General features: G+C 44.5%; 1 protein-coding gene and 1 pseudogene across 2 annotated transcripts in view; one reads left to right on the plus strand and one right to left on the minus strand.

The window, feature by feature from the left end:
• The window catches only part of PTPRJ (protein tyrosine phosphatase receptor type J), a gene marked incomplete at its 3' end in the record, with an annotated part of 35,891 nt that extends 10,685 nt beyond the window's left edge, over positions 1–25,206 (plus strand). Inside the window, 8 exon segments of one of the 2 annotated variants that reach the window (XM_027775433.1) lie at positions 2,790–3,050; positions 8,216–8,455; positions 9,285–9,524; positions 13,326–13,589; positions 15,566–15,826; positions 20,132–20,389; positions 21,784–22,062; positions 25,053–25,206. In XM_027775433.1, the coding sequence (XP_027631234.1) occupies positions 2,790–3,050; positions 8,216–8,455; positions 9,285–9,524; positions 13,326–13,589; positions 15,566–15,826; positions 20,132–20,389; positions 21,784–22,062; positions 25,053–25,206 (1,957 nt within the window). 2 annotated transcript variants of the gene reach the window in all.
• On the minus strand, positions 16,484–17,536 carry LOC114009545 (homeobox protein NANOG pseudogene; annotated as a pseudogene).
• Positions 25,207–25,217: the final 11 nt, after the last annotated feature.

Raw genomic sequence — 25,217 nt, forward strand, 5'->3', positions numbered from 1 at the left:
TTAACCTCTCTTGTTTTATCAGTACCCACATCACCATCACGTTGACTGTAAATGGAAACCAGTGAAAATCTTCCAAGAATGCCATTATTACACCTTGAACTTGTCACTTTACTAAGAGGAACTCTAGTTTGGAGGGTCTTCCTGGTGTGAAGTTTATTGAAATGTGGGCCACAGGATTCTTCCCTGGTTACCCCATTTTCCTTTCTTCGTTTTCTCCCCTGTCCTTTTTCATTGATTGGATAAATGTTTTTGCCTTGTATGAGCCAGGGAAGACCCACTCTCTGTGTGTTTATCAAGATGGTGATAGCTGTATTGTCTTTATTCTCTGGGGATCAGTCCTAAGCTCCTTGAGAATAAGGGCCTTATCATCTGCATTTTATTCTTCTGTTTCTGGTTGTTATTCCCCAATCTTGAATTTAATTAGGATGCCTCCACTTGGTAGTTTTACTATGAATAGCCGTGACAGCTTATTTTTTTTAAAGAATAATTTATGTAATTTTATTTATTGTTATTTTTAAATTTTTTTGGAGAGGTTTTTGCTATAGAGCGTGTGCACTCGCTAGACAGACAAAGAGAGAGACAGAGAGACAGAAAGCAAGAAATCACCTCCCAGCAGGGATGGCCATGCCACAATCCCTTCTCCTCCATTCCCCTCTTGGGATCTTGGGCACGCACGCACATGCGCCCAGCGTGAGTGTAAGCCACTGAGTCCGGGACTCGAACCGCAGTTGACTACATGGGAGTCCAGTGACATAGCCATTATGCTAACTGCTGGTCCTGATTTATTGTTATTTTTAATTTGACCAGTAAGAGATAGAGCCAGAGAAAGAGAAGTGAGAAAGCAAGCTGCCAGGTCTGGGACTTGAACTGTGGTTGGCCATATGGGAGTTTAGCACCTTAACCACCATACTACCTGCTGGCCCGATGGCTTCTATTTTTAAAGCTCTATACGTCTACAATTTTACAGATAACAAAGCTAAGGTTTAGAAAGGTGAGATGATTGAAGAAAATTACCTGGCTAGTGACTAGCAGAATTGGATTTTAAACACAGATTTTTAGATATCCAAATCCATTGAACCTATTTATCACATCATAGAGGCCTATAATAGCCCCTCTGTCTAGTATGGTCTGTCAGAACAGTCCACAGAGGCACCTGAGACTGAGAGGTTTTAAGAGGCTCATTCCAGGATCTACAGATAATCGGTGGAACAGGTCTTTTAGTGCAGATCTGGGTTCTAAGACCAGTCTTTTTCTCTTTCTGCTATTCTGCCTCATGCATTTAAAAAATTGATTGATTGATTGATTTTCTGTAGGGTGTGTGCACTTGCCAGAGAGAGAAAGAGAGAAAGTAAGAAATCACCCCCCAGGAGGCATGACCACACTGCAGTCCCTTCTCTTCCATTCTCCTCTTGAGATTTTGGAGCACACATGCACACACATCCTCAACATGTTTCTCAAGCTGCCTAGTCTGGGACTTGAACCTTGTAATTGACCATGTAGGATCCAGCCGCTTTAACCACCGTGCCACTTGGCTGGCCCGCTGCATGCCATGCTTGTCAGAAAACTGTTGAGCGTCCTTCTGATGGCAGAAGGAAACTCATTTTGCATGCTAGGTCCCTTTCATGTTAACTTCTATACAGATTTAATCCTGTGTTTGAGTCACAGCCAACACAACCAGCTTTTGTCAGTTTGCCTCTGATCTGAAGCCTCTGTTTCACCAGCACAACAGACATATGTGCATCAATGTAAGTGGGACTTCAAAAAGTTTGTGGAAGGCCAGCCCTGTAGCCTAGTGCTTAAGGAAGCTAGATTCCACATGCCTTACCAACATTTGATTCTAGGCCCCAGCAGCTTATAACAACATGCTGAGTACATGTGTGGGCTCCAAATCCCGACAGGATAGAGAGATAGAGGGGGAAGGGACTGAAGTGTGACTGTGCCCCAATGGGGGAGTGCTTTCTTCTCTCTCTTTGTCTCTGTCTCTCTGTCTCTCTGTGCCAAGCACATCTGCCCTCTGGCATTTAAAATATACAGGTTCATGGAAAATAGGATTAAAGTATGAGTTTATTTTGGTACAAAATTTTTTGAAATCTGTGCATAGTTTATTTCATAATATAATTTTCTATAATAAACTTTTAAAAATATTTATTTATTTGTTTATTTATTAGAGAGGTTTTTTTGCTATAGGGCACGTGCGCTCTCCAGAAAGACAGAGAGAGACAGAGAGACAGAAAGCAAGAAATCACCCCTCCAGGGGGGACGGCCACGCCACAATCCCTTCTCCTCCATTCTCCTCTCGGGATCTTGGGCATGCATGCACACGTGCCTGGCATGAGTTTAAGCCACTGGGTCCAGGACTTGAACCATGGTCAACTGCATGGGAGTCCAGGGACATAGCCATTATGCCAACTGCTGGTCCCTAAAAAAATAATTTTTTATTTTATTTTTATTATTATTACTGTTTTTAAAAATTTGACCACAGAGAGACAGAGAGAAAGAGGGAAAATGAGAAAGCAAGCTGCCAGGTCTGGGACTTGAACTATTGTCAGCCATGTGGGAGTCTAGCACCTTAACCATCGTACCATCTGCTAACAACCCCTCCATGAACTTTTTGAAGCCCCTCCCGTATATGTATTTAAAAATACTTTCTTGCAGAGATGTGTAGGAGGCATGAGACCCTAACTGTAAAATTCACTTCTGGAAAGCAGAAATACAGAGCAGACCTTACTGTTACAGTTTTTTTAAAAAGTGTGTTTCTTCTTTTTTTCTTGAAAATCATCTTTAAATAGAACCCACTCGTGTGTTTGACGTTCAAGCTACTTCCGTCAATCCTACCAATGTGACCCTAACCTGGAAAAACAATGACACAGCTGCTTCGGAGTATGTGTATAAAGTAAAGAATGAGACAGGAGATGAGTTGATGAATGTTAAGGATGGAACAAGCTGTGACATCACAGGCTTAAGTCCAGCAACTTCATACAATTTCTCCATTACTCCACAAATTGTCAATGGGACTTGGGGAGAGCCTACATTCATAAGCATCACCACAGGTAAGACGAAGGCTCCCAGGGCTGGTCACAAGCCACTCCTTATTACCCCACAACCTAGAGCTGTGCACAAACGCTTCTTGGAAAGTGATTGTTTTTTATAAACATAGAGAAGCAAGGTACTCTGCTATTTCAAGACCCAGAGTCCAGGTGGCCAGATCATTCAGTATTAAGGTCTTATGTGTTTTGGGAAGTTCGACTACTTCCTAATGTGTCCTTTAAAAAAACTCCCCTTTTTTGGGAACCAGCAGTTAGCGTAATGGCTATGTCGCTGGACTCCCACGTAGTCGACCGCGGTTTGTGTCCCGGACCCGGTGGCTTAAAACTCACGCTGGGCACGTGTGCGTGCGTGCCCAAGATCCCGAGAGGAGAATGGAGGAGAAGGGATTGCGGCGTGACCATCCCCCCTGGGGGGTGATTTCTCGTTTTCTGTCTCTATGTCTCTCTCTGTCTGTCTGGCGAGCGCACGCGCCCTACAGTGAAAATCTCTCCCCCCAAAAAAAAGAAAAAAAAAACTCCCCTTTTTTGGGAGGGGTACTGGGGGTGTTGGAGGAGGCAGCTCCATGGTGCAGTGGTTCTGAGCTACTCAGAAGAAGTGGATCCTTAGGGCCAGCAGGTGGCATGGTAATTAAGGAGTGGACTGGTTGACCATGGTTCAAGTCCTGGACCTGGTGGCTTAAAACTCACGCCAGGTGCGTGTGTGTTCATGCCTGAAGTCCCAAGAGGAGACCGGAAGAGAAGAGATGGCTGTGTGGCTTGTGGCTATTACCCCGGGGGGTGATTTCTCACTTTCCCTCTCACTGTCTCTCTCTCTCTCTAGTGAGCACATGTGCCCTATGGCAAAAACCTTAATTAAGAAGTAGAAGAAGTAGTAGTAGTAGTAGCAATAGTGGATGCTACATGGTGACTGTGGTTTGAATCCCTGGCTCAGTCAGCCTGAAACGTACTAGGCATGTATGCAAGTTCCTAAGACCCAACAGGCTGGAAGACTGGGGAGGGGATCATGGCATGGTGGCATCCTCTGGAGGGTGTTCCTTTCTCTGTTTTTCTGTCTCATGTGTGCATATATGCATTGCCTAATTAATAAAAGAAAACAGACTCTTTTTTTTTTTTGATTTTTAAGAGAGACATTTTTGCTATAGGGTGTGTGCACTTGCCAGAAAGGCAGAGAGAGGCAAAGAAACAGAAAGTGAGAAATTATCCCCCATGGGCCATACTGCTTCTCCTTTTGGGATTTTGGGCATACACACCTGGCATTAGTTTTAAGCGACCGGGTCCAGAACTTGAACTGTGGTCTACTACATGGGAGCCCAGTGATGTAACCATTACACCATCTGCTGGTCCCCCAAATGAACTTTTTGGGAAAAAAAATAAAAGTGGTTTTTTTTTGTTTGTTTGTTTGTTTTTTTTTCCTATGAAGGAGAGAAACAGAGACACACACACACACACACGTACAGAGAACATCCCCTCCCCACCAGGATCTTGACACTGTGATCTACCCTTAGCCTCAGCCAGCCCTGGGTCTTGGGTGCATGTGTGTCCAGGGTACTCATCTCTGAGTGTGGACCTTTGACCTTCCCATGTGGAAGGTCATTGAAGAGCATTGCATTTTACCTCTGCCCCACCGTCCAGCCCTCAAATCTTTTGTTATTACTGGTTAATACCTACTTTTCTGCAAACACTCAGGAATAGAACCTCAGTAGAAATGTGTTTTGATGGTGTTGGTAATGACTAGCCTTTTAAGCTTCCCAGGAAATTGATGCTGTGTGTCTATTCCTGGAGTTTCTGTTGGGGAGAGATGTTTGGTATACTTTGTAGAGCAGTGTGTGTTCCAAATGAAACCAGAGCCTGATGACATTCAGTTTTTAATTAGGATTAGATCTCTTAGATTTTGATTTAGCTTATTACATGTCAGTACTCCAAGTCACTGTTACAGCTGCAGCATAGCTCTTTTTTTTTTGGAGAGCGTTTTGCTATAGGGCGCATGTGCTCGCCAGACAGACAGAGAGAGACAGAGAGACAGAAAGCGAGAAATCACCCCCCAGGGGGGATGGCCACACTCTGTCCCTTCACCTCCATTCTCATCTTGGGATCTTAGGCATGCACGCACACGCGCCCAGCATGAGTTTATGTCACCGGGTTCGGGACGTGAACCGTGGTCGACTACATGGAGTCCAGTGACATAGCCGTTATGCTAACTGCTGGTCCCAGCTCTTTATTTTTTTAAAACTAAAAATATCCTGAACTAAAAACAAAGCAAGACAAACCCAACAGGCAAGATGCTCTTTTTTAAGGTGAAGAGCACCACAAATTTGAAAAAAGAGGTGGTTTTGTTGGTTTTCGGAATGGTGTGTGTAAGAGTATGCATGAGTAAGAGAGAGAGAGGAAGAGGGAGTGAGATCTCACTGACTGGCGAGGGCTTGTAAGCCTCACAGCCTGGACCCCACGAATTGATGTCTCTTTCCTTAACAGACCTTCTGGATGTGGAGCAGACAAACATGAAACTGGTGGCTTTATTTTATTTATTTTTTATTGCCAGGAAACTATTTCTTTAAACAAAATCTTGCCCAGAAGCACAGGAAGTAAAAATAATGGGTCTGCAAGTGGCGTAGGGGTGAAGGTAGCTGGATCCTACATGGCCAACTTCATGGTTCAAGTCCCAGACCGGCGACTTGAGGATTGTGCAGAGTGTGTGTCCTCGTGGGCCCAAGGTCTGAGAAGAGAGTGAAGAACAGATTGCAGCATGGCTGTCCCACCTGGGGTGTGACTTTTCACTCCCCTTCTCCCCTCTGTCTGTCTCTCTCCCTACAGTAAACTGAAAAAAAAAAATTTCAAAACAAAACAAAAACTGGCGAGAGGGGAGCCACAGAGACGGGGTGCTACAAGAACCTTCAAAAAACTTAAGCTCCTCAGAGCACAATTCCCCCCACCCCAATTTGCTATAGAGTGTGTGCACTCCCCAGAGAGAGAGAAAGAGACAGAGACAGAAAGAGAAAATGAGAAAGTACTTCCTAGAGGGAATGGCCACACCACAATCCCTTTTCCCTCTTCTCAGAACTTAGGACATGCATTCACATGTCTGGCATGTTTTTATTTCTTTTTTTCCTCTTTTTAAAAGGTTTTTGCCATAGGGAAGGTACGTTCTCTATAGAGAGACAGTGAAAGGGAAAGTGAGAAATCATCCCCTGGGGGGATGGCCATGCTGTAATCCTTTCCTCTCCCTTCTCTTTGGATTTTGGGCACACATGTACATGTGCCAGGCATGAGCGTCAAGCTACCAGATCTGGGACTCAGACCACAGTCGCCCATGTGGGAGTCCAAACTCTTAACCACTACACTACCTGCTGACCCCCCCCGCCCAGTGTGTTTTTCAAGCCTTTGGATCCAGGACTGGAATTGCAAGTCGTCCATGTGGGATCCAGTACCTTAAGCCTCATGCCAATGGCTGGCCCCAGAGCATAATTTTAGAGGAGAAAAAAAATTAAAACCCTCAATAAAGATTTGCTAGGTTACATTGTGAAGGAGAGAGGAACAGAGGGAGAGGGCAGAGAGAAAATAGAAGAGAATTTATGAGAAAAAGGACTGAAGAATTTAGAAATGATAGGGACAGAGTGGTACAAAGTTGGTGGCCACAGGGAGACTCAGTTAAGAAGCCAAGTCTCATCCTCCTTCCAGCCTCTGCGAACAGGGCTGTGTAGAGGAGTTCACCAGCCACTGCGTATTGACCACTCACTGTGTGCATGTCCTCAGTATGTCATTTTTGTCCTCACAACAGCCCTGAGGGCTATGGCTAAAGGACCTACACTGTGGAGAAGTTAAGTTTCTTCCAAGATATCAGAGTTACTGAGGATCCAGTGGCGGGGCCGGAACCTATGATCCTGACTCCGGGCCACTGTGGTGCAACGATGTTAGTGACTGATACCCAGTCATGAAGCCAAGGAGTTTATCAGATTTTATTAGGGTTATGTTCCTTCTTTTTTAAAATATTTTTGCCACAGGGCATGTGTGCTTGGCAGAGACAGAGAGAAAGTGAGAAATTACTCGTGAGGAGGGATGGCTTCATGGCAATTCCTTCTGCTCTGTTCTCCTCTTGGGATTTTGGACCTGCATGCACACATGCCCTTGTGTTTTTCAAGCCACCAAGTCTGAGACTCAAACCGTGGTTGGTCATGTGGCACCTTAATCACCATGCCACCTGCTAGACCCATGCATTATTATTATTACTATTATTATTTTAAAGGCACATAAGTGACCCGATTAAGAAATCTCTGCATCAGAGATATTTGATGGGAGGGATCAAATCACCTAGTTTCAGAGCTGGATACTCTCTTAGAGTCTTCCAGGCCAGGGTCTTTGCATTCAAGCACATGCAGATCTCAGGCAGGGTGGTTGCTTAGCCTGCAACACCACCTCTGCTCTTTTTTGTGCTTCAAGCAGGGGCCCTGGGCTCTAGTTTCCTCACTGCCATCAGTGTGTGAGTTCCTGAGTAAGTCACCCTGTCCCCCGGGTCTCCATGTTTTTATGGAGAAAGGAAAGGAGGAAGAGGGACAAAGCATCCCTACACCCTAGTACAGCATGGTCATGTCACAATCCTTCTCTTCCATTTCTCTGTCTTGTTGGGATTTTGGGCATGCACACACACATGACCAGCGTGCTTTTTCAGGCTGTCAGGGCCAGGATTTGAACCACAGTTAAGTCATGTGGGATCCAGTTTCCTTAACCATTAGGTCTCATTTTGTGCTTAAGGTTGATTTCTTCCCCTCTTTTCTGCATTCTTTTCCCTATGCTATGAAATGATGGAAATGTATTGGACTATGGCATAAGGAAGTATTTTAGTAATATGGAAATATTAGTAAACTTTGTTTCTTTCTTTCTTCCTTTTTCTTTTTGCCACAGGGCACATGCACTCCTGAGCAAGAGAGGTAGTGAGAGGGAAGGTGATAGTCACACTACAGTCCCTTCTTTTCAGACTCCTTTTGGGATTTGGGACTTGCGTGTACATACATCCAGCATGAGTTTCAAGCTGCCAGGTCCGGGACTCGAATCGTGGTCAGCTGTGTGGGAGTCTAGTACCTTAACCATCTGCTGACCTTAACCCAGTCCTTCTTAACTGCAAGTGTCTATAGATACCTTGTTTCATTAATGCTCATTGCATGTTTTTAAAACAGAGCCTAGGCCAGTTGCTAGTCTTCGTGTTGCCTTCGTGGATGAGAGGGAGGTTGTTCTTCTCTGGAGTAATGATAATGGCACTGCCTCCTGCCGGATGCTGCTGGAAAGCATTGGAAACCCTCCAGAGTTAGCAGTCAATATTTCACAGCTGAAGCCAGGGGCTCAATACAACATCACTCTGCATCTTCCAAAAACGAATGAGACACAGAGAGAACCCCTGGTTGGAGAAAGCAGCTTGGGTGAGTCACAGCAGTGTACTTCCCGTCTTTCTTGCTGATGTTGACTTTCAGTAATTTAATATGAGGGGGGCCTTCAGCAAGTTCATGGAAAATGCACATTATGAAAAAACTGTGCATGCGAGTTCCAATTTTTTTTGGCACTAAAATAAACTTATTCTTTAAGTCGATTTCCATGAATTTCTTAAATTCTTAGCGTTTCTAAACACATGTCTCTTATGTTTGTATAGTGTTCTAGAGCTTACTAAGGGCTTTTCCTCCACATTTTAATTAGAACTTCCACCTGTCTAAGAAAGGAGACGTGTTCTCATTTCACAGGTGAACCTGTTAGGGCTGCTGCAAACAGCAGTGAGGTGTGAGACTGTGGAGTCTGGCATCCAGGAAAGTAGATGACCCCTGGAACTTTTCATCTTTCAGTTGAACAATAACAGATGTAGGATCCTTACAGGGGACTTACCGTGTCCATTGAGAAAAGGACTTCTGTCTTGCAGCTTGCAGCTTCCCTGCCAGCCGGGTCTGGCCTACGGGAAGCACTTCCTGAGTGAGTTCTGATTAGCAAAGTCTGAATCACTGCCCTTGGAAAACCATGTTGGGATGGGAGATGAGGATGTCTCCGAGAAGGGAGAAGGATTAAAAATAGAGTTTGAAAGAGGGTCATAAAATATCTACGGTGCTACCAGAAAAACAGTACCAAGTAGAATACCCATGCCTTTTCAGGAGGCTGATCTCCCTCTGAAGGAGGAAGAGAACAGAGGTTATAGAGTTTGGGGTGGGGACAGAAAGAAGATGTGCTTCTCGTAGTTAATGTTTTTGCCTCCTGTGCTTAAAACAGATGCCAACACCACAGAGAATAGCCCAGCAGAGAGCCTGCCCCAGCCACACAGCGCCCCTGCTGTCCCCGAGTCCGAGTATGTCACCATTGAATATGGAGGCCCATCCTCTGGCCAGGAGTCCCAAAACACAGAGGTCCTGATTGATGGGTTAAAGCCTGGAGCTAAGTACCAGGCCACTGTGTATTCGCAAGCAGCAGATGGCACAGAAGGACAGCCCCAGAAGAGAGAGTTCCAGACAGGTATGTGAACTTTTGCAAAATGACTTCAGCCAGAGTTTTTTAGCCCAAAGTTTTGTCATTTGTGATTCAGGTTCTGAATTATTTCTTGCTCAGCAATTAGTTTTTTTTTTTTGTTGTTGTTGTTGTTTTTGCACAGAGAGAGTTTTCTGGAAGAGATTTTGGACAAAGATCTGGTGAATTTCTTAATTTGTGGTCATGTCATGCATGATTGTTCATTAAGCTCATGAAAGATATTGAGCATCTACTACACACAGGCATCGGGCGCTGCCTCAGGTCTTTTTTTTTCCATCACAAATAGGATTTTTTATTCGTCACTATTGAAAGTTTGAAATTTCAACAGCTTCTTGGACTGGTGGTTTACATCCATCAGCTCATTCAACTTCAGTGCCCATCTCATCCCCACTAGCTTTTCCAGAGCTACTGCTTTCACCATGAAGCTCCATGAGTTTTCCCACTTCAAACCTGGACTTCTTCAGCATTTTCACTTCTCTGAGAAAGACATCATGGAGAGGATAGATAGATGGGCGAGCCTTTTCTTTGTCTTTTCCAGTGTTGTCTGGAATCAGTTTATTGACCGCTTCTTTCAAGTTATTTGTCTGTACCTCCCGGGTCATGATTTCCATCATCTTCCAGATTTGGTGAACCTGCTGATACTGAGCATGGGAGCTCTTCCTTGTCCATCTGCAGAGCGTCAGTGAGACAGACTGATGCACTATTTCTCCCTTATAAATAGATAAGCACTGGTTAAATTTTTTCCCTTTGAGATAAAGGAAAACAAAACAAAACAAAAAACAAACATGTTTCCATTTTGGCCTTCCTGTGGAATGCGTGCTGATCTTTCTATTGAAATCCTTGTTGACGTGAATTGCTGCTTTCTAGCTATACTTTATCCGCACTCTTGCTCTATAAATCCAACAGTATTTGGAGGCTTTCTGAGTTGGTGTTATGGGGGAATGAAGCCATACACAGTTCCTGCTCTCAGTACAGATGGGGAATCAAGAGAAACATACACAGGAAAGAACACGACCGGGCCTTGTGAGCTCAGAAGCAGCTCCTAGCCCTCAGGGGCTTGCATGTAGGGAGCGTCAACTGCTTTGGGATATCTGCTCCAGAAATAATATATATTTTGAAAAACTGTCATCATCCCATAGAACTGAGGGAGTGAGGGGCAGGGCTAGAGAAAGAGGGGCAGGAAGCAGATTGACATCCACGAGACTCTGAAGGACTGGGCCACACTAGATCTGGTGCTTCACAATCCAGAGTCAAAGTCCTGAGAGGGAGAAGGTGTCACATACCTGCTTCCTAGATGTGCTGGAAACAGAGCTGCTCTCTATAGCTGCCATATGGGTGACAAGCACTTCCTCCTACTGCAGATGTTGGGGTGCTGTTTGAAAGGCGGGCTGGGTGCTGTACAGCTAACACAGAGTCAATGGCCACTGTAGCTGCTCAGGGCCAATGGGTTGTGGGGAGGTTAGGGCACTGGATCCCCCATGGCTGACAGTGTGGTTTGAATCCCAGACTGGCAGTTTGAAAATCACACCAGGTACATTACATTCATGCCCCAAATTCTGAGAGGTGAATGAAGGAGAAGGGACTGTGGTATGACCATCTCCCCTGGTGGGGGATGATTTCTCATTTTTCCTCTCTCTCTCTCTCTCTCTGTCTGTCTCTTTCTGGTGAGCACACGTGCCCTGTAGCAAAAACTAAAAGAAAAGAAAAAGTGAGCCGAGCCTCCAGTGCCTGTCTCTTCGCACATGTCCACTTAACATTCTGCTTCTCTGCCATGTTGCCACATCACCCAGGCCCTCACCAGAAGCTAAACTAAGCAAATGCTGGCACCATAGCCTTGGACTTTTCCAACCACCAGAATTGTGAACTAAATAAACCCTTTTTCTTTATGAGTTACCCAGTCTCAGGTATTCTATTACAGCAATAGAAAATGGCCCGAGACACCCTCTGTACATGGGGTGTATTGTGTGTGTGTTGTGTGTGTGTGTGTTGTGTGTGTGTATTATGCATATGTCTTAGTCAGTAAGAGCTGCTCTGACAGATTACCATGGACTATTTCTCACGTTCTAGAGGCTGGACGTCTGGTGTCAGGGTACCAGCAATGGTCGGGTTCTGGTTGAGGATTGTCTTTTGGGTACAGATTCCTTGTGTCTTCACATGGTAGAAGGGGCGAGGGAGGGGTCTCTCTCAGCTTTTTTTCTTTTTCTTTTTTTGGAGAGGATTTTTTGCTATAGGGTGCATGCGCTCGCCAGACAGACAGAGAGAGACATAGAGACAGAAAGCGAGAAATCACCCCCCAGGGGGGATGGTCATGCTGCAATCCCTTCTCCTCCATTCTCCTCTCGGGATCTTGGGCACGCACGCACACACGCCCGGCATGAGTTTTAAGCCACCAGGTCCAGGATGCGAACCGCGGTCGACTATGTGGGAGTCCAGCGACATAGCCATTACACTCTCTCAGCTTTTGATAAAGACACTACTCCTCCTCACGAGGGATCCATCTCATGACCTAATCATCTCCCTAAAGTCCAACCTCCTAATTCTACTACCTTGGGAGTTAGGATTTCAACATATGAACTTTGGGAGGGATGCAAACATTTAGTTCATTGCAGCATACATGCACATGCGTATAGAGTGTCCGACATTCCACGGGTGACTGGTTAGGTGGAGCAGGGTTAACCAAACCCTTGGAGGATGCTGAGGCACTGAAAACTAGTCTGTGGCAGAGAGCCAGCCAAGGCTCAAGGGCATGAGGAGGAAATGGTGTTTGTGGACCCCGTGAGAGCTGGGACAATGGAGGATGCAGCAGTGCCAAGACATAGCCCAGAGGAGGAAGCAATGGAGGGAAGACTCAGACTACCCTCCCCTCACTCGCAGGAGCCTGCCCATAGGGCTGATTGGTAGAACCTGATGACAGGTCAAGTGGCAAGACTCCCTGTGATGCCAGGTGTGGGCGTCCATTTCCTGGGACACAGAGCAGGCAAGAGAAGGACAGAGGATAGATTGGGGCAGACAAATGACACATCCCTAGTACTCTCATGTTATCTTTTCTCATGTTGACCTTGAGGTGAGGTGTTACCTTGGTTTTATAAATGAGGAAACTGAGATCAAGTGATTTTTCTAAGGCCTTGGTTATTAAAGTAGAACTAGCCTTGGAACCCAGACCTGCCTCGTGCTGAAGTCTGTGATTGCTAATTGATGATGAAGAATGTAGCGTTTAGTATTGGTGGGATGTATGCTCAGGGACTTCCCTGGATCACCCCAGTGCCTTGGGCAGGGCGTGCATAGAGTCCATGTTACTGTTTGGTTAAGAGTCCACCACACTTTTACAGTCAACTCACATAGGGCCAGTGCATGATGTGATGGGTAAGGAACTGGATCCCACATGTCTGACTGTGTGGTTCGAGTCCTAACCCAGTGGCTTGAAAAACATGCCCCAAATCCTGAAAGGAGGGAGAAATGGACAAGATGGAATTGCTGTGTGACCATTTTCTTCTGGGAGTGCTTTATCACTTTCCCATTCTGTCTCTCCTCTAATGAGCAAATGTGCCCTCTGGCAAATTAAAAAAATAAAAAAGTAAAGAAAAGAACAGAGAGTAGCCCTGCAGGTGCAACCCTTGACTTTGGTTGGGACTCAGCTTTCCAGCCCTGGCTAAGTGCTATAGAGCAGGAAGAAATAACCCTTATGACTGTGCCTTAGGCTCGATGATGTGCCCCGGCAACAACGTCTTCCCCCCCACCCCGGCTTGGCCATTTTGGTTATTTTTTTTAACTCCTTTTGTGTCTTCACAGTGTCTCTTCGGGTGTTGGACATCAGAGTCGTGAATATCAGTGCCACAAGCATGATCCTGACCTGGAGAGTCAGCCATAACGGGTCGTGCTCTCTCTGTACCTATGGGATACAAGTGTCTGGGGACACTGGCTCCTTCAATCTCACCGTCAGTGAGACTTCTGCTGACATCTCTGGACTCAACTCGAGTAGCTTCTACAACGTCACAGTGCATCCTTTCCTAGGTGACACTGAGGGCTTGCCGGGCTTTCTCCAAGTGTACACCAGTGAGTTCACTCATTGCTCTAACTTTCTTGCAGGCCAACTATGTGTCAGGCCTGGATGCAAAGATGCTCTGTCTTGCCCTCAGTAAGTGGCGAATACTCAGCTCAGTATGTGGGCCTACAGGGACTCTTAGGTCCTGGGAGATGTGTGATAAAATAACAGCAATCACTGGTTGACTCCAACCATCTGCTGAGTTCGGTGTGATGTGCTGTCCTTGCACTGTTTTACGGATGCTCATAACAGCCCTGTGCAGTCATTGACGTAGCCTTGTTTTATGGATAAGGAAGCCGAGACAGAGAGGTATGTGTGGTTTAGGGCACCACCCCTGGTAAGTAACAGAAGAACAGATCGATACAGGGAGACAGACAGAACCTGCATATCATGTCCCTTTGTCCCATGGTGGCCGATGCCATGATGAAGCCCTGGCACAGCTCTGTCTCATCATTTGTTCTCTTCATTGTTCCTTAAAGATAAGATGACATGCAGCAAATAAAAACTCCCTGCTGCAAAGCAGTTCTAACAATAAAGGTGTAGTAGTAGCATTGCAGTGTAGTATTGTAGTATTGATACTAGCCCTGCCTTTCATACCATGCCAAGAACTTGGCGTATATTGCAATAGCCTCCAAGGTAGGCGTTAGGATCTTTGAGAAAACAACAGCTCAGCACCACTGAACAGTTAGCCCAAAGTCATAGAGCTGGCAAATGGCAGAGCAGGGACTTAATGTAGGCATGCCTAGGTCTGGATTCAGAACTTTGTCCCACAGGAATCCTTTGTGCAAATACCCAGGAGGCGTACCCTAAGTATTCTCATGGATGCCTTTTGGACTTACTCTTTGGGGAAAATAAAATCTGTTCTTATTTTTTCACCTTTTACTTTTGAATCTTCTAGTAAGATTAAGGATTAGGATTAAGTTCACTTGTGAGTATTACAAAAAATAAAGTGGCGCCAGAGGGTGGTATGGTGGTTAAGGAGCGCGCACATGGTAAGCTTCTACCTGGTTCACACACCGAGCAGAAAGCTTATGTCTTGTCCAGCTTCCGTTTATGGGACATCAGGAACGGAAAAGATTTTGTTCTTGGTTGGAGAGTTTGGCTAGATAATAGAAAGAAAAGAGGGGCTGGAAAGGTAGCAGCCCTGTCTCTTACTCTAGAGTAGAAATGGAGAGCCTTCTCTGGTTGCATGATGGCTTCGGCGATGTCCAGGTTCTTGGAGTTTCAGACAAGGAATCGAATGAAACAGTCAATAGCAAAAGCAATGCCTAGTTTATTAAGTAAAAATGAAAGTTCACACCCTAGATGTAGGAGCAGCCTGAATACCAGGGAGAAATAGTGGCTCAAGGACCTCAGTATTTTTTTAAATTGAAGATGTTTTTCTTTATTCATAACAGAGCACATACATGTGACAGGGAGAGAAAGGGAGGGATGAAAGATGAGCACTCTCCACAGGATCTAGTCCTGCTTCAATCCCCATCTTCTGGTCTTCTAGCCGTTGGGTCTTGAGCATTTACATGTTTTTCCAGCATGGTTCAGGCCAACCTGGTGTGGGAGATTTGAACATTGGTTGCCACATGGGGTCTGGCTTCCCTTGAGCAGTTCATTATTGTTGTGCCACAAAACTAGCATGAGGAAGGGATCAGCAGTTAGTGTAATGGCTATGTCGCTGGACTCCCATGTAGTCGACTGCGATTTTGAGTCCCGGACCTGGTGGCTTAGACTCATGCTGGGCGCATGTGCATGCGTGCCCAAGATCCTGAGAGGAGATTGGAGGAGAAGGGATTGCGGTGTGGCCATCCCCGCTGGGCAGGTGATTTCTCACTTTCTGTCTCTCTGTCTTCCTGGTGAGAGTATGCGCCCTATAGCGAAAACCTCTCAAAACAAAAACAAAAACAAAAAACCAAAAAACAAACAAACAAAAAAGACACTAGCATGAGGAATAGATTCTTAATCTAGTGCTTACTTTCTTACTTTCTTCCTGCAGCTCCCGGTCCGGTTTCTGACTTTGAAGTGACAAGTGTCAGCACAAGCAAAATCGGCTTAGCTTGGAGCAGCAAGGATGCAGAGTCCTTTAAGATACATGTCCTACGGGAGCCAGAAGTTACAAAGTTTCGGGAGGAGTCAACAACCAACCAAAGTATTATCATTGATGGCTTACAGCCTGGAACCACTTATTGTTTTACGATATTTCCGCAAGGACCAAATGGGACTACAGGGCCATCTCAGACGGTCTGCAATGTAACCGGTAAGCAAACAGAATACGTTTTCTGTCTTGTGGCGATGTTTCTTAAAGGATATCAGTATAATTTATAAACATCAGGCTTTCCAAATGTTTTTTTTCTTTTTCTTTGGAAGGTACACTATTTATTCATGTGTACTTAAATCAGCCAAACTGACACCGATACTATCAGTATCATAATGCAGCAAAATATAAAATATCTCTCTACAGATATTACAGAAATAAATGATTTGAGAGTAAAGTAAAACACAGAGCCCAAAGGGCAAAGGAAACCAGCGAAGTGGTTAACCCTTTACCTGAACAACTCAATTTTTAGTAAGTTAAACCTTCCCAATTCCAGAAAGTAGGACGAATCCTTCATCATACATCTTTGTATTTTACTTTCTATTCTTTCATTCTATTAGATTCTAGACCCTAAAAATTCCTAAGCTAGTGTTGTATTTATTTATCTATAGCCAGAGACATTTTAAAATCATGTCCATTGCAGCCAAGGTTATCAAACCCAGTTTAGTTAAACTCTAATCATAATCCTTTCACCCTCCAAATTTATACAGTAGGCTCAGGAGATCAAGGTAGAACATATATCGCCCTAAAACAAAGATCACATGAGCAAAAAAGGAATCCTGTCACTGCCCAGACTGAAACTGAGTAATATTCCCATCTTCACCTATCTCTAGGCTGCATGTTTGGGGGGTAATTTAAGAATAGAACCTATGGTTTGTGAGGCACTAACATACTTAATAGTTTGCTGTTTCACATTATGGCCTTCCCCAGCCATTTCCAAGATGGCCCCCGAGTCACTGCCAGGAGAACTGCAAGTCGGACTGCAGAGATTCTTCTCCACAGTTGTAGAATGGATTGGTTCAGGACAGGGACACCAGGTCTGCTGTTTCAGGAATGGTTATTCCAGGACTGGGTGTTCAGGTTAGATTGCTCCAGGTCTTATTTCAATTTGGTGGGTTTCCCAACAGGTTTCCTGGGTATCCCTGGTGGTAAAGGGAGAAACCCGTGTTCTCTGCAGCAGCTGGGCCCTGAGTCAGACTGCTGCTTTTCTTCCTGCCATCTCTTCCGTTTCATTTTCTGGTTCTGGAACTAGGCTTAACCTGTTAGCAGCTTAAGTTCAGGATGTTGGAAAGTTCTTGCATCTGTTGGAGGCTGAGGTATTTCTGTCTCTGAAATCTATTTTTGAACATACACAGCTGGGCTGGAGAGAACACAGTTCTGGTTTTCTGTTTCTTGACCTGGATCTTATCTTCCTTCTTCACTGTATTCTTCGCTATAGAAGTGGGTGGTTTGGGGCAAGCAGGTAGCATAGTGGTTAAGGTGTTCAATTTCCACATGGCCAACCATGGTTTGAGTCCTGGACCCAGTGGCTCGAAACATATAACCCACGCATGTGCGGGCCTGAGCAACGGGGACCTGGTGGCTTGGTACTGACACCAGGCCTGTGTGTACATACCCAAAATCCTAAAAGGAGAATGGAGGAGAAGGGATTGTGGCATGGCCATCCCTCCAGGGGCTGATTTCTTGCTTTCTCGTTCTCTCTCTTTGTGCCTCTGGCGAGCGCATATGTTCTATAGGAAAAATCTCTCAAAAGAAAAAGAAGTGAGTGGTTTTATTTTGGACCGGGAAGAATCAGGGCTATCCCAAATAAGCAGATCCATGGAGAAATGAAGAGAAGAGCCTGTCTCTGCATGGGCCAATGAGTGAATGACATTTTCAAGAGGGGTAATTTTCACCCAGAAATCAGAGGCATTTGTGAAGAAACCCTAGAATCGGATGTGAATCCCCGAATCAGATGCTTTGGAACAAGGCAGGCTTTGGGGAGAAGTGGACCCACACTCTCATTATTATAATGAAGAGTGAAAAATAAAAAGCTAGATGTAAAAAAGGCCAAGCTTTTAAGACCCAAGTATCTAGGTATAAGATCTTGGAGAAGTGTGAAGCTCTCCAGATGTCAGAAAGTCAGGGTGAAGTGAGTCCCATTGTAGTAACAGAAGGCAACCAGCCCCATCCAGCCTTGTTTTTCTTTAAATTAAGAAAAATCTTTAAAAGTTTCATAATTACAGTGATGCATGTTTATTATATAAAATACAGGCAAAAAGAAAAAAAGACATTCCATGTAAAATCTTCAGAGATAGCTTTTAGTGTACAGTAGTTTAATTTTAAATTTTTATAGGCAATTGATAACTGATAAAATTATTTCAAACAAAGGCAGTTTAAGTAAATCATTGAATTATTCCTAGGTTAATAGAAATTTTGGTACATCACAGGGAGCTAATATTCATTATTATTGTTTTTAAAATTTGAAATAAAAATTTTGGGGAAATATATGGTATTCCTTACTCTTTGATTGCAAGATAATTGAAGTCCTGTGCACAGTGGGGGAGAATAAATAAATGAGACATATTTCTTGAACTGTACATGAACTCAGCTGAGCTGACTCTCCGTGTGGAAGTTTCTTTAATCTACTCGTTGCATAAGCGGTGATAGTGAGAGGATCTGCTTCCAAAATAAGGGAATGGCTGACAGTAATTTCTTTGCAAGTCTGCATTTTAGATTAGACTGTTGAGATAGGCTCTTAACTTTAACATGTTGCTTCTTCTTTCAGGATCGTTGATAAAGTCACTGACTTGTACACTGGCACATAGCTAAAATGATAAACATTGTGTTATATGTATATTATCACAATGAAAAGGAAGGGAAACAAATATAACTCCACCCTTCTAACCCAACTGAATTCCCGTTCTATCTGTGTCCACAGTCATACATTTTGTTGACATCACTGTGGTTATTATGCAAATAATTTTATTTTGTATTTGAACATTTTTTCTTTAACTCGGTATATACTGTAACTTCCTTTCCATAGTTAGCATAGCTTTCATAATTTTAGTGGATGCAGATATTTTATCATGTTGCCATATCACCATTTACGCAACCCTTCCTTTTATGGATTATTTAGGTTTATTTACAGATTTTTAATAATTATCAAAATGATTGCCTTTTACAGTCAGTCTTTTGTCTGTAGAACCCCTTTGACACCAGGAATCTGGCAGTAGAGAAAGAAGGCTCTGAAACCTGCCCCCCTTGAGAACTTCCTTTAAATTTTTTTTTTCTAGAGGGCATGTGGGTTTGCCAGAGGAAGACACAGAGGCAGTGGGGCTGGGGACGAAGAGAAAGCACCCTCTAAGAATGTGATGACTCTGTAATCCCTTCTCCTCATTTCTCTATCCTTTTGGGACATGCCCTTGCCCCTGGTGTGTTTTTGAAATATTTGGGACTGGGATTTGACTTGTGCAGTCAGCCATGTGGGATCCAGCTCCCTTAACCACTGGGCCACTGGGCTGGCCTGAGAACCTACTTTTGAAGAAAATATAATTTTGGGGGAACCAGCAGTTAGTGTAATGGCTATGTCGCTGGACTCCCACGTAATCGACCGTGGTTCGCCTCCTGGACCCGGTGGCTTAAAACTCACGCTGGGTGCGTATGCGTGCGTGCCCAAGATCCCGAGAGGAGAATGGAGGAGAAGGGATTGTTGTGTGACCATCCCCCTGGGGGATGATTTCTCGCTTTCTGTCTCTATGTTTCTCTCTGTCTGTCTGGCAAGCGCACGTGCCCTATAGCGAAAACCTCTCAAAAAAAAATTTAAAAAAGAAAAGAAAATATAATTTTGGAGTAGATATTACATGGTACAAAAATATTGGGACATCAGAAAAGTCATGACACATTTTTGTGTAGAAAAACAGAAAAATACCTAATGACTTTTCTGATGACTTCTGATTTCTGGTGCTGAGGGTGGAGGACTTGTATGTTTTCTCATCTTTCTCCCCTGCCTTCAGATTTTCCAACTTAGTCAATGTCAACCTTCCATTTCAATTTGCCTCTTTAGTATTCCAGACTATGTCACAGGAAGATGTTTTCTTTTGAGTGAGTGAGTATAACAAAACCCAGACTATTGAATTATAGGGCACATAGCGAAGGTGCACATATAATTAGTGTACATAGTCTGCCGAATTTTCACAAACTAAGCCCATCCAGCCACCAGCAGCAGGCTCATGAAACTGAACATGATTTCTATTCCTAAAGACCCCTCGAGGCGGTAATTTTTTTTTAAAACAAAAGCAAAAGACCAGAGAACTGGTAAGATGACATGTATGTGTAGTTCTCATCTCAGTTTTTAGCCTACCCTTTATCAGCTCATTTGAGAGTATGATGGCAAAAGAGCAAGTTCCCTTGACAGACACTTTGAAATGAAGTTGGACATCATGAGGGTTGTGAAGAGTTCTCTTTTTCTTTCTTCCCCCTGAAAAGAGTCCAGTGCAGTGCTTGACATCCACGTGGTCTACGTCAGCAACACTGAAATGCAGCTGGAGTGGCAGAGTACAGACAAAGCTTCTGAGTTCACCTACTGCTTACTGATACAGTTCAAGAATAGCTCTGACCAAAGGGACACTGTTCACAAAAACATCACCCTCCGTGACCTCATCCCAGGCACCTTGTATAACATCACAGTCATTCCTGAAGTGGACCACATGCAGGGGGACTCCAACTCCATCCTACAGTACACACGTAAGTCTCTTAGGACACTTTTTCTAGGGAGGTTCTCCCTGACTTTCCTTTGGAGCAAGCCCTGGTTGAATGATGGGGTCTTAGATCATTCTTATGTTGCTATCAGAAATACCTGAAATTGGGTGACCTGTAAACAATAGATGTTAATTTGGCCCATGATTCTAGTGGTTGGAAAGTCCAAAGATACTACATCACAACATGGCCGACAGAAACAGAAAAGAGAAAGAGAGGGAGAAGGAGAAACAGAGAGGAAGAGGAACCAGACTTTTCCACTTCCTTTGATTGTCCCTCTCATGTTTTCAACTGCTCACAGTAAAGGCAGATCTTACTTCTAAATGTCTCACCACCTCCTAGTGCCATTATATTTGGGACCAAAATTCCAGCACAATGAACTCTTGGAAGACAAACCATTATCCAAACCATAGCACGGGGTTAGGGTGATTGTGTCTCTCATCACCTCCTAGTGCCATTATATTTGGGACCAAATTCCAGCACAATGAACTCTTGGAAGACAAACCATTATCCAAACCATAGCACGGGGTTAGGGTGATTGTGTTTCTAGGCCCTAGGTTGAAATGTGAAAGTAATTAAGTTGAAAACATTGGCCTCAACAAGGGCTCTGCCGTCCTCATGAGGCATTAATGTTGGAGCCATGTGAACTTGGAGCTGTCTTTAGAAGCAAATTGTGCTTCCATGAGAATGGAGAACAAACAGAGTAGATAGGGCAGATCACCTGGGTATGTTGCAACAGTGAGAAGGGTATCTTGGCAATATTCAAACTAAATATATAGTAGAGATGTTACCTTGTGCTTTTAGTACACTTACTCTTTTTCATCAATCAGTTTTTTTTTTTTTTTTTGGAGAGGTTTTTTTTCATCAATCAGATTTTTTTTTTGGAGAGGATTTTGCTATAGGGCGTGTGCGCTCACCAGAAAGACAGAGAGAGACAGAAAGCGAGAAATCATTCCCCAGGGGGATGACCATGCCGAAATCCCTTCTCCTACATTCTCCTCTCAGGATCTTGGGCATACACACACACGTGAATGGCATGAGTTTAAGCCACTGAGTCCCAGGACTTGAACTGTGTTCGACTACATGGGAGTCCAGCTACATAGCCATTATGCCAACTGCTGGTCCTATACTTTTTCTTTTTTAAAGAGTTAATCTGTATAATTATGTTCTGAATATTTTTTGAGAATATTCTATTTCCTGAGCCAGCCCATGTTAGCTTTATTCATTCTTTCCAAAAGAAGACAGGCTATTTTTGGCCATAGTAAATAAAGTAATCCTGGAGTTCAAGCTAACCCATGGTTTGTTCTGTCTTTCTGTAATCTGTGCGTCTGTGTGTCTATCTATGTAATCATTTACTGACTGACTCACTTATTTATGTCAAGGGCCCAGCAGTGTATCCAGCATTGAAATAAGTACCAACACCACAGCAGCAGCCTTAAGTTGGAAGAATCTCGATATAGCCTCTTCCACGTACTCCTACCGCCTTCTTATTGAGGGGGCTGGAAATTCCAGCAATGCAACACAAGAAATCACGGGCGTTGGAATCACCTCCACTACACTCACCGAATTAATACCTGGCATGTCTTACACAGTAGAGATCTTTGCACAAGTTGGGAATGATACAGAGTCACTGGACCCTGGCTGGAAGTCATTCTGTACAGGTGAGTAGCACACGTGCCTCTTGGACTTCTTCCTGTCCGGTGCTGACCATGAAGGTAGGTCCTCCAGAGTTTGTAGGTTATTAGGTTTTGTGTGATGTGCAGTGATAGACAACGTTGAGCTTCCCGAGGCATCCTGTTAGCTCATCAGGGCTGTCCTATGCTTTAGTCATTTCTTCATTGAACAAATATTTACTGAGCGTTTACTATATGCTACACAGAGTAGCATATTGTCCCTACCTTCTTGCAACTTTTGTTCTAGTGGGGAAGATGGATAATAGACAAGAGAAAGAGTAAATTGTTAGGTGATGGTTACTACTAAGGAGGGGGGAAAAACAGGGAAGGGGAAAATGAGATGTTTTTCTAGGGTGCCTGGGAAAGGTTTCATTGAAAAGATGACTTTGAGCAAAGATCTGAAGGATACGAAGGAACCAGCCATGTGGATGTTAGGGCATTAGAGAAATACAGGCAGAGGAGCAGCCAGTACAAGCCCTTGAGGCTGGAGAGTGCCTGTTGTGTTGGAGAAAGAGCAGGAGGCCAGAGAAGCAGGAGCAGGGCCATGGGAGCAAGGGTGAAGGCAGGTGAGGCCTGAGAGGTAAGGGACTGGGGCATGGATGGTGTTGGGCCTTCTAGTCCCTGGTTGTATTTTTACACTGAAGAAGATGAAAAAGATACTCTTAAGATGGATACTCAATCTTTTTACCTTTCTTTTTCTTTCCTTTTTTCATTGCTAGAGGGCACATGTGCTGATGAGAGAGAGACAGAAAGAGAAAGAGGAGGAGAGAGAAAGCATCTCCTCAATAAGGAGATGGGGTCACACTGCAATCCCTTCTCCTCCCTTTCTCCATGCTGTTGGGATTTGGGACACACATGTATGTGTACTTGGCAAGTTATGTAAGCCACTGGGGCTGAGGTTCAAGCCATAGCAGACCACAAGGGATCTGGCTCCCTTAACCACTAGGCCATGGGGCTGGCCCCTTTTTATCTTTTGGGGTTCATACCTAACTTGCATTTCAAGAACTGTGACCTGAGAAGAGCCCTGTGTTTCACTGAGGCTGCTTTCAGGGAGTTGCCAGGGAAGGTTTGGCCAACAGTTAGGAATACTTCTGCTCACAGTTCTGATTCTGGCACCGCTAGCGCCTCAGCACCCGGAATCACTGTATTCTGCACCCTGTCCTCCTACATCTTTTCCTTAGATCAAAGCGTTCACGTGGATTCAGGCTGATCTTAAAGCAGGGGTTGGACGGGCTCCCTGGGTCAGCCAGTGTTAGTGTTGGAAGCTTGATGGGCTCTGACCTGTCACCTTGAGTGGCTAAGGACATCCTGCAGTTCGAGTCACCTCTGCTAACTCAGGCTCCATCCCACCTTGCGTAGACTCTAATCTTTGGTATTTGGGTGGTTTGTGTTGCTGATATTTACTGTAGCTATCATTGCAGTGAGAGAAAATGAGCACGTGTGACCGGGGGTGAGCAGAACAAGAACTGTAGGCATAGGTGCCCTAGGTAGGTTACCTTTCCAGGACCCAGATGGAGAGGGCTTATACTAGGTAACTTTTTAGGACTTTTTCTTCTGTAACATCCTGGGACATTAAATAACGATAATATTCTTCCCTAGTACATTAATACAGAGTTTTCCTTTTACACCAGTTTGATGTTGGACCTCAACAAAACTCTTTTGGCCTCAGATGGATGAAGACACGTGTCACCTGATTTTAAAGATAAATGGATCCTATTTGCTATTGATTTTTAAAAATATTTATTATTTAATTCCATTTGCTATTATTGTTATTATTTTAATTTGAGCAAAGAGAGAGAGAGAGAGAGAGAGAGAGAGAAAGGGAAAGCAAGAAAGCAAGCTGCCAGATTCAGGACTTGAATCACAGTCGGCCATGTGGGAATCCAGTGCCTTTAACCACAGTGCCACCTGCTGGCCCCGCCATTGATTATTGAGCATATTGTGTGTTTAGAAAGTACCCTGAGGGACCAGCAGTTGGCATAATGGCTATGTAGCTGGACTCACATGTAGTCGACTACAGTTCGAGTCCTGGACCTGATGACTTAAACTCATGCTGGGCACGTGTGCATATGTGCCCAAGATCCTGGAGGAGAGTGGAGAAGGAGGGACTGTGGCGTGGCCATCTCCACTGGGGGATGATTTCTTGCTTTCTGTTTCTCTGTCTTTACGGTGAGCACACACGCCCTATAGCAAACCCCCCTCCCCCCAAAAAAATAAAATAAAATAAAATAAAGTACCCTGAACTTGGATTTGTTTACATATTTATTTTGCTGTAGGCACATTAGCTCGCCAGAGACAGAAAGAGGGAGAGAGAGAGAGGGAAAGTGAGAAAACATCCCTCAAGAGAATGGTTACAGAACAGCCCCCTATCCTCTGTTCTCCTCTTGGGATTTTGGACATGCATGCACATACGCTCAGTGTGTCTTTCAGGTTGCTAGGTGTAGGACTCAAACCATACAGTTGGTGATGTGGGCTCCAGCTTCCTTAACTACCATGCCACCAGCTGGTCCTAAACTTGGATTTAGAAAATCTAGAATCCAATGTTGACTTTATTACTTACCAGCTGTGCCATCTTTAGGAAATCATTTACCTTTCTAGGCCTCACTTAATTGATCTGCAAAATGGGACAGTGTTAACCTGACCTGGTCCAGAAGGATCATCAAGAGGGCCTCAAAATGGGATGAATCAAGTGAAGTTGTTACTTCTCACGGTATGAGAAGCTCTGGTCTCTTCCAGGTGCCTTGGTGACTGACACCCATTCTTTTATTTAATCTCAGTCTCACTGTTGAGGCTCAGAGCAGTTGGTGTCTGAGCCAAAGTCACAGTTTAGTATTGCTTGAGGGTCAGCCTCTCTCCCTTCCGTTATCCCACACACTTGCTTCATCACTGATGGGGCAGGATTCTTCAGCTCCCCACATGTCAGTGTTTGCAATGGCAGAAGTTCCAGAATCTCCTGATGAGCTGCGCTTTCTTTGCAGAACCTGCGCCTGTGGCCTTCCTGCATTGCAAAGCCGTCTCCAGGGAGCCATCCTTGGTTCTGACCTGGGCCCGCCCGTCTGGCATCAACATGGGCTTCGAGCTGGAGGTTAGCGGTGCAACCTGGGACAACACAACGTTCCTGGGGAGCTGCTCCTCTGAGAATG

This window comes from Tupaia chinensis, unplaced genomic scaffold (genome assembly GCF_000334495.1).
Source record: "Tupaia chinensis unplaced genomic scaffold, TupChi_1.0 Scaffold000561_1, whole genome shotgun sequence".
NCBI classification, from domain to species: domain Eukaryota; kingdom Metazoa; phylum Chordata; class Mammalia; order Scandentia; family Tupaiidae; genus Tupaia; species Tupaia belangeri.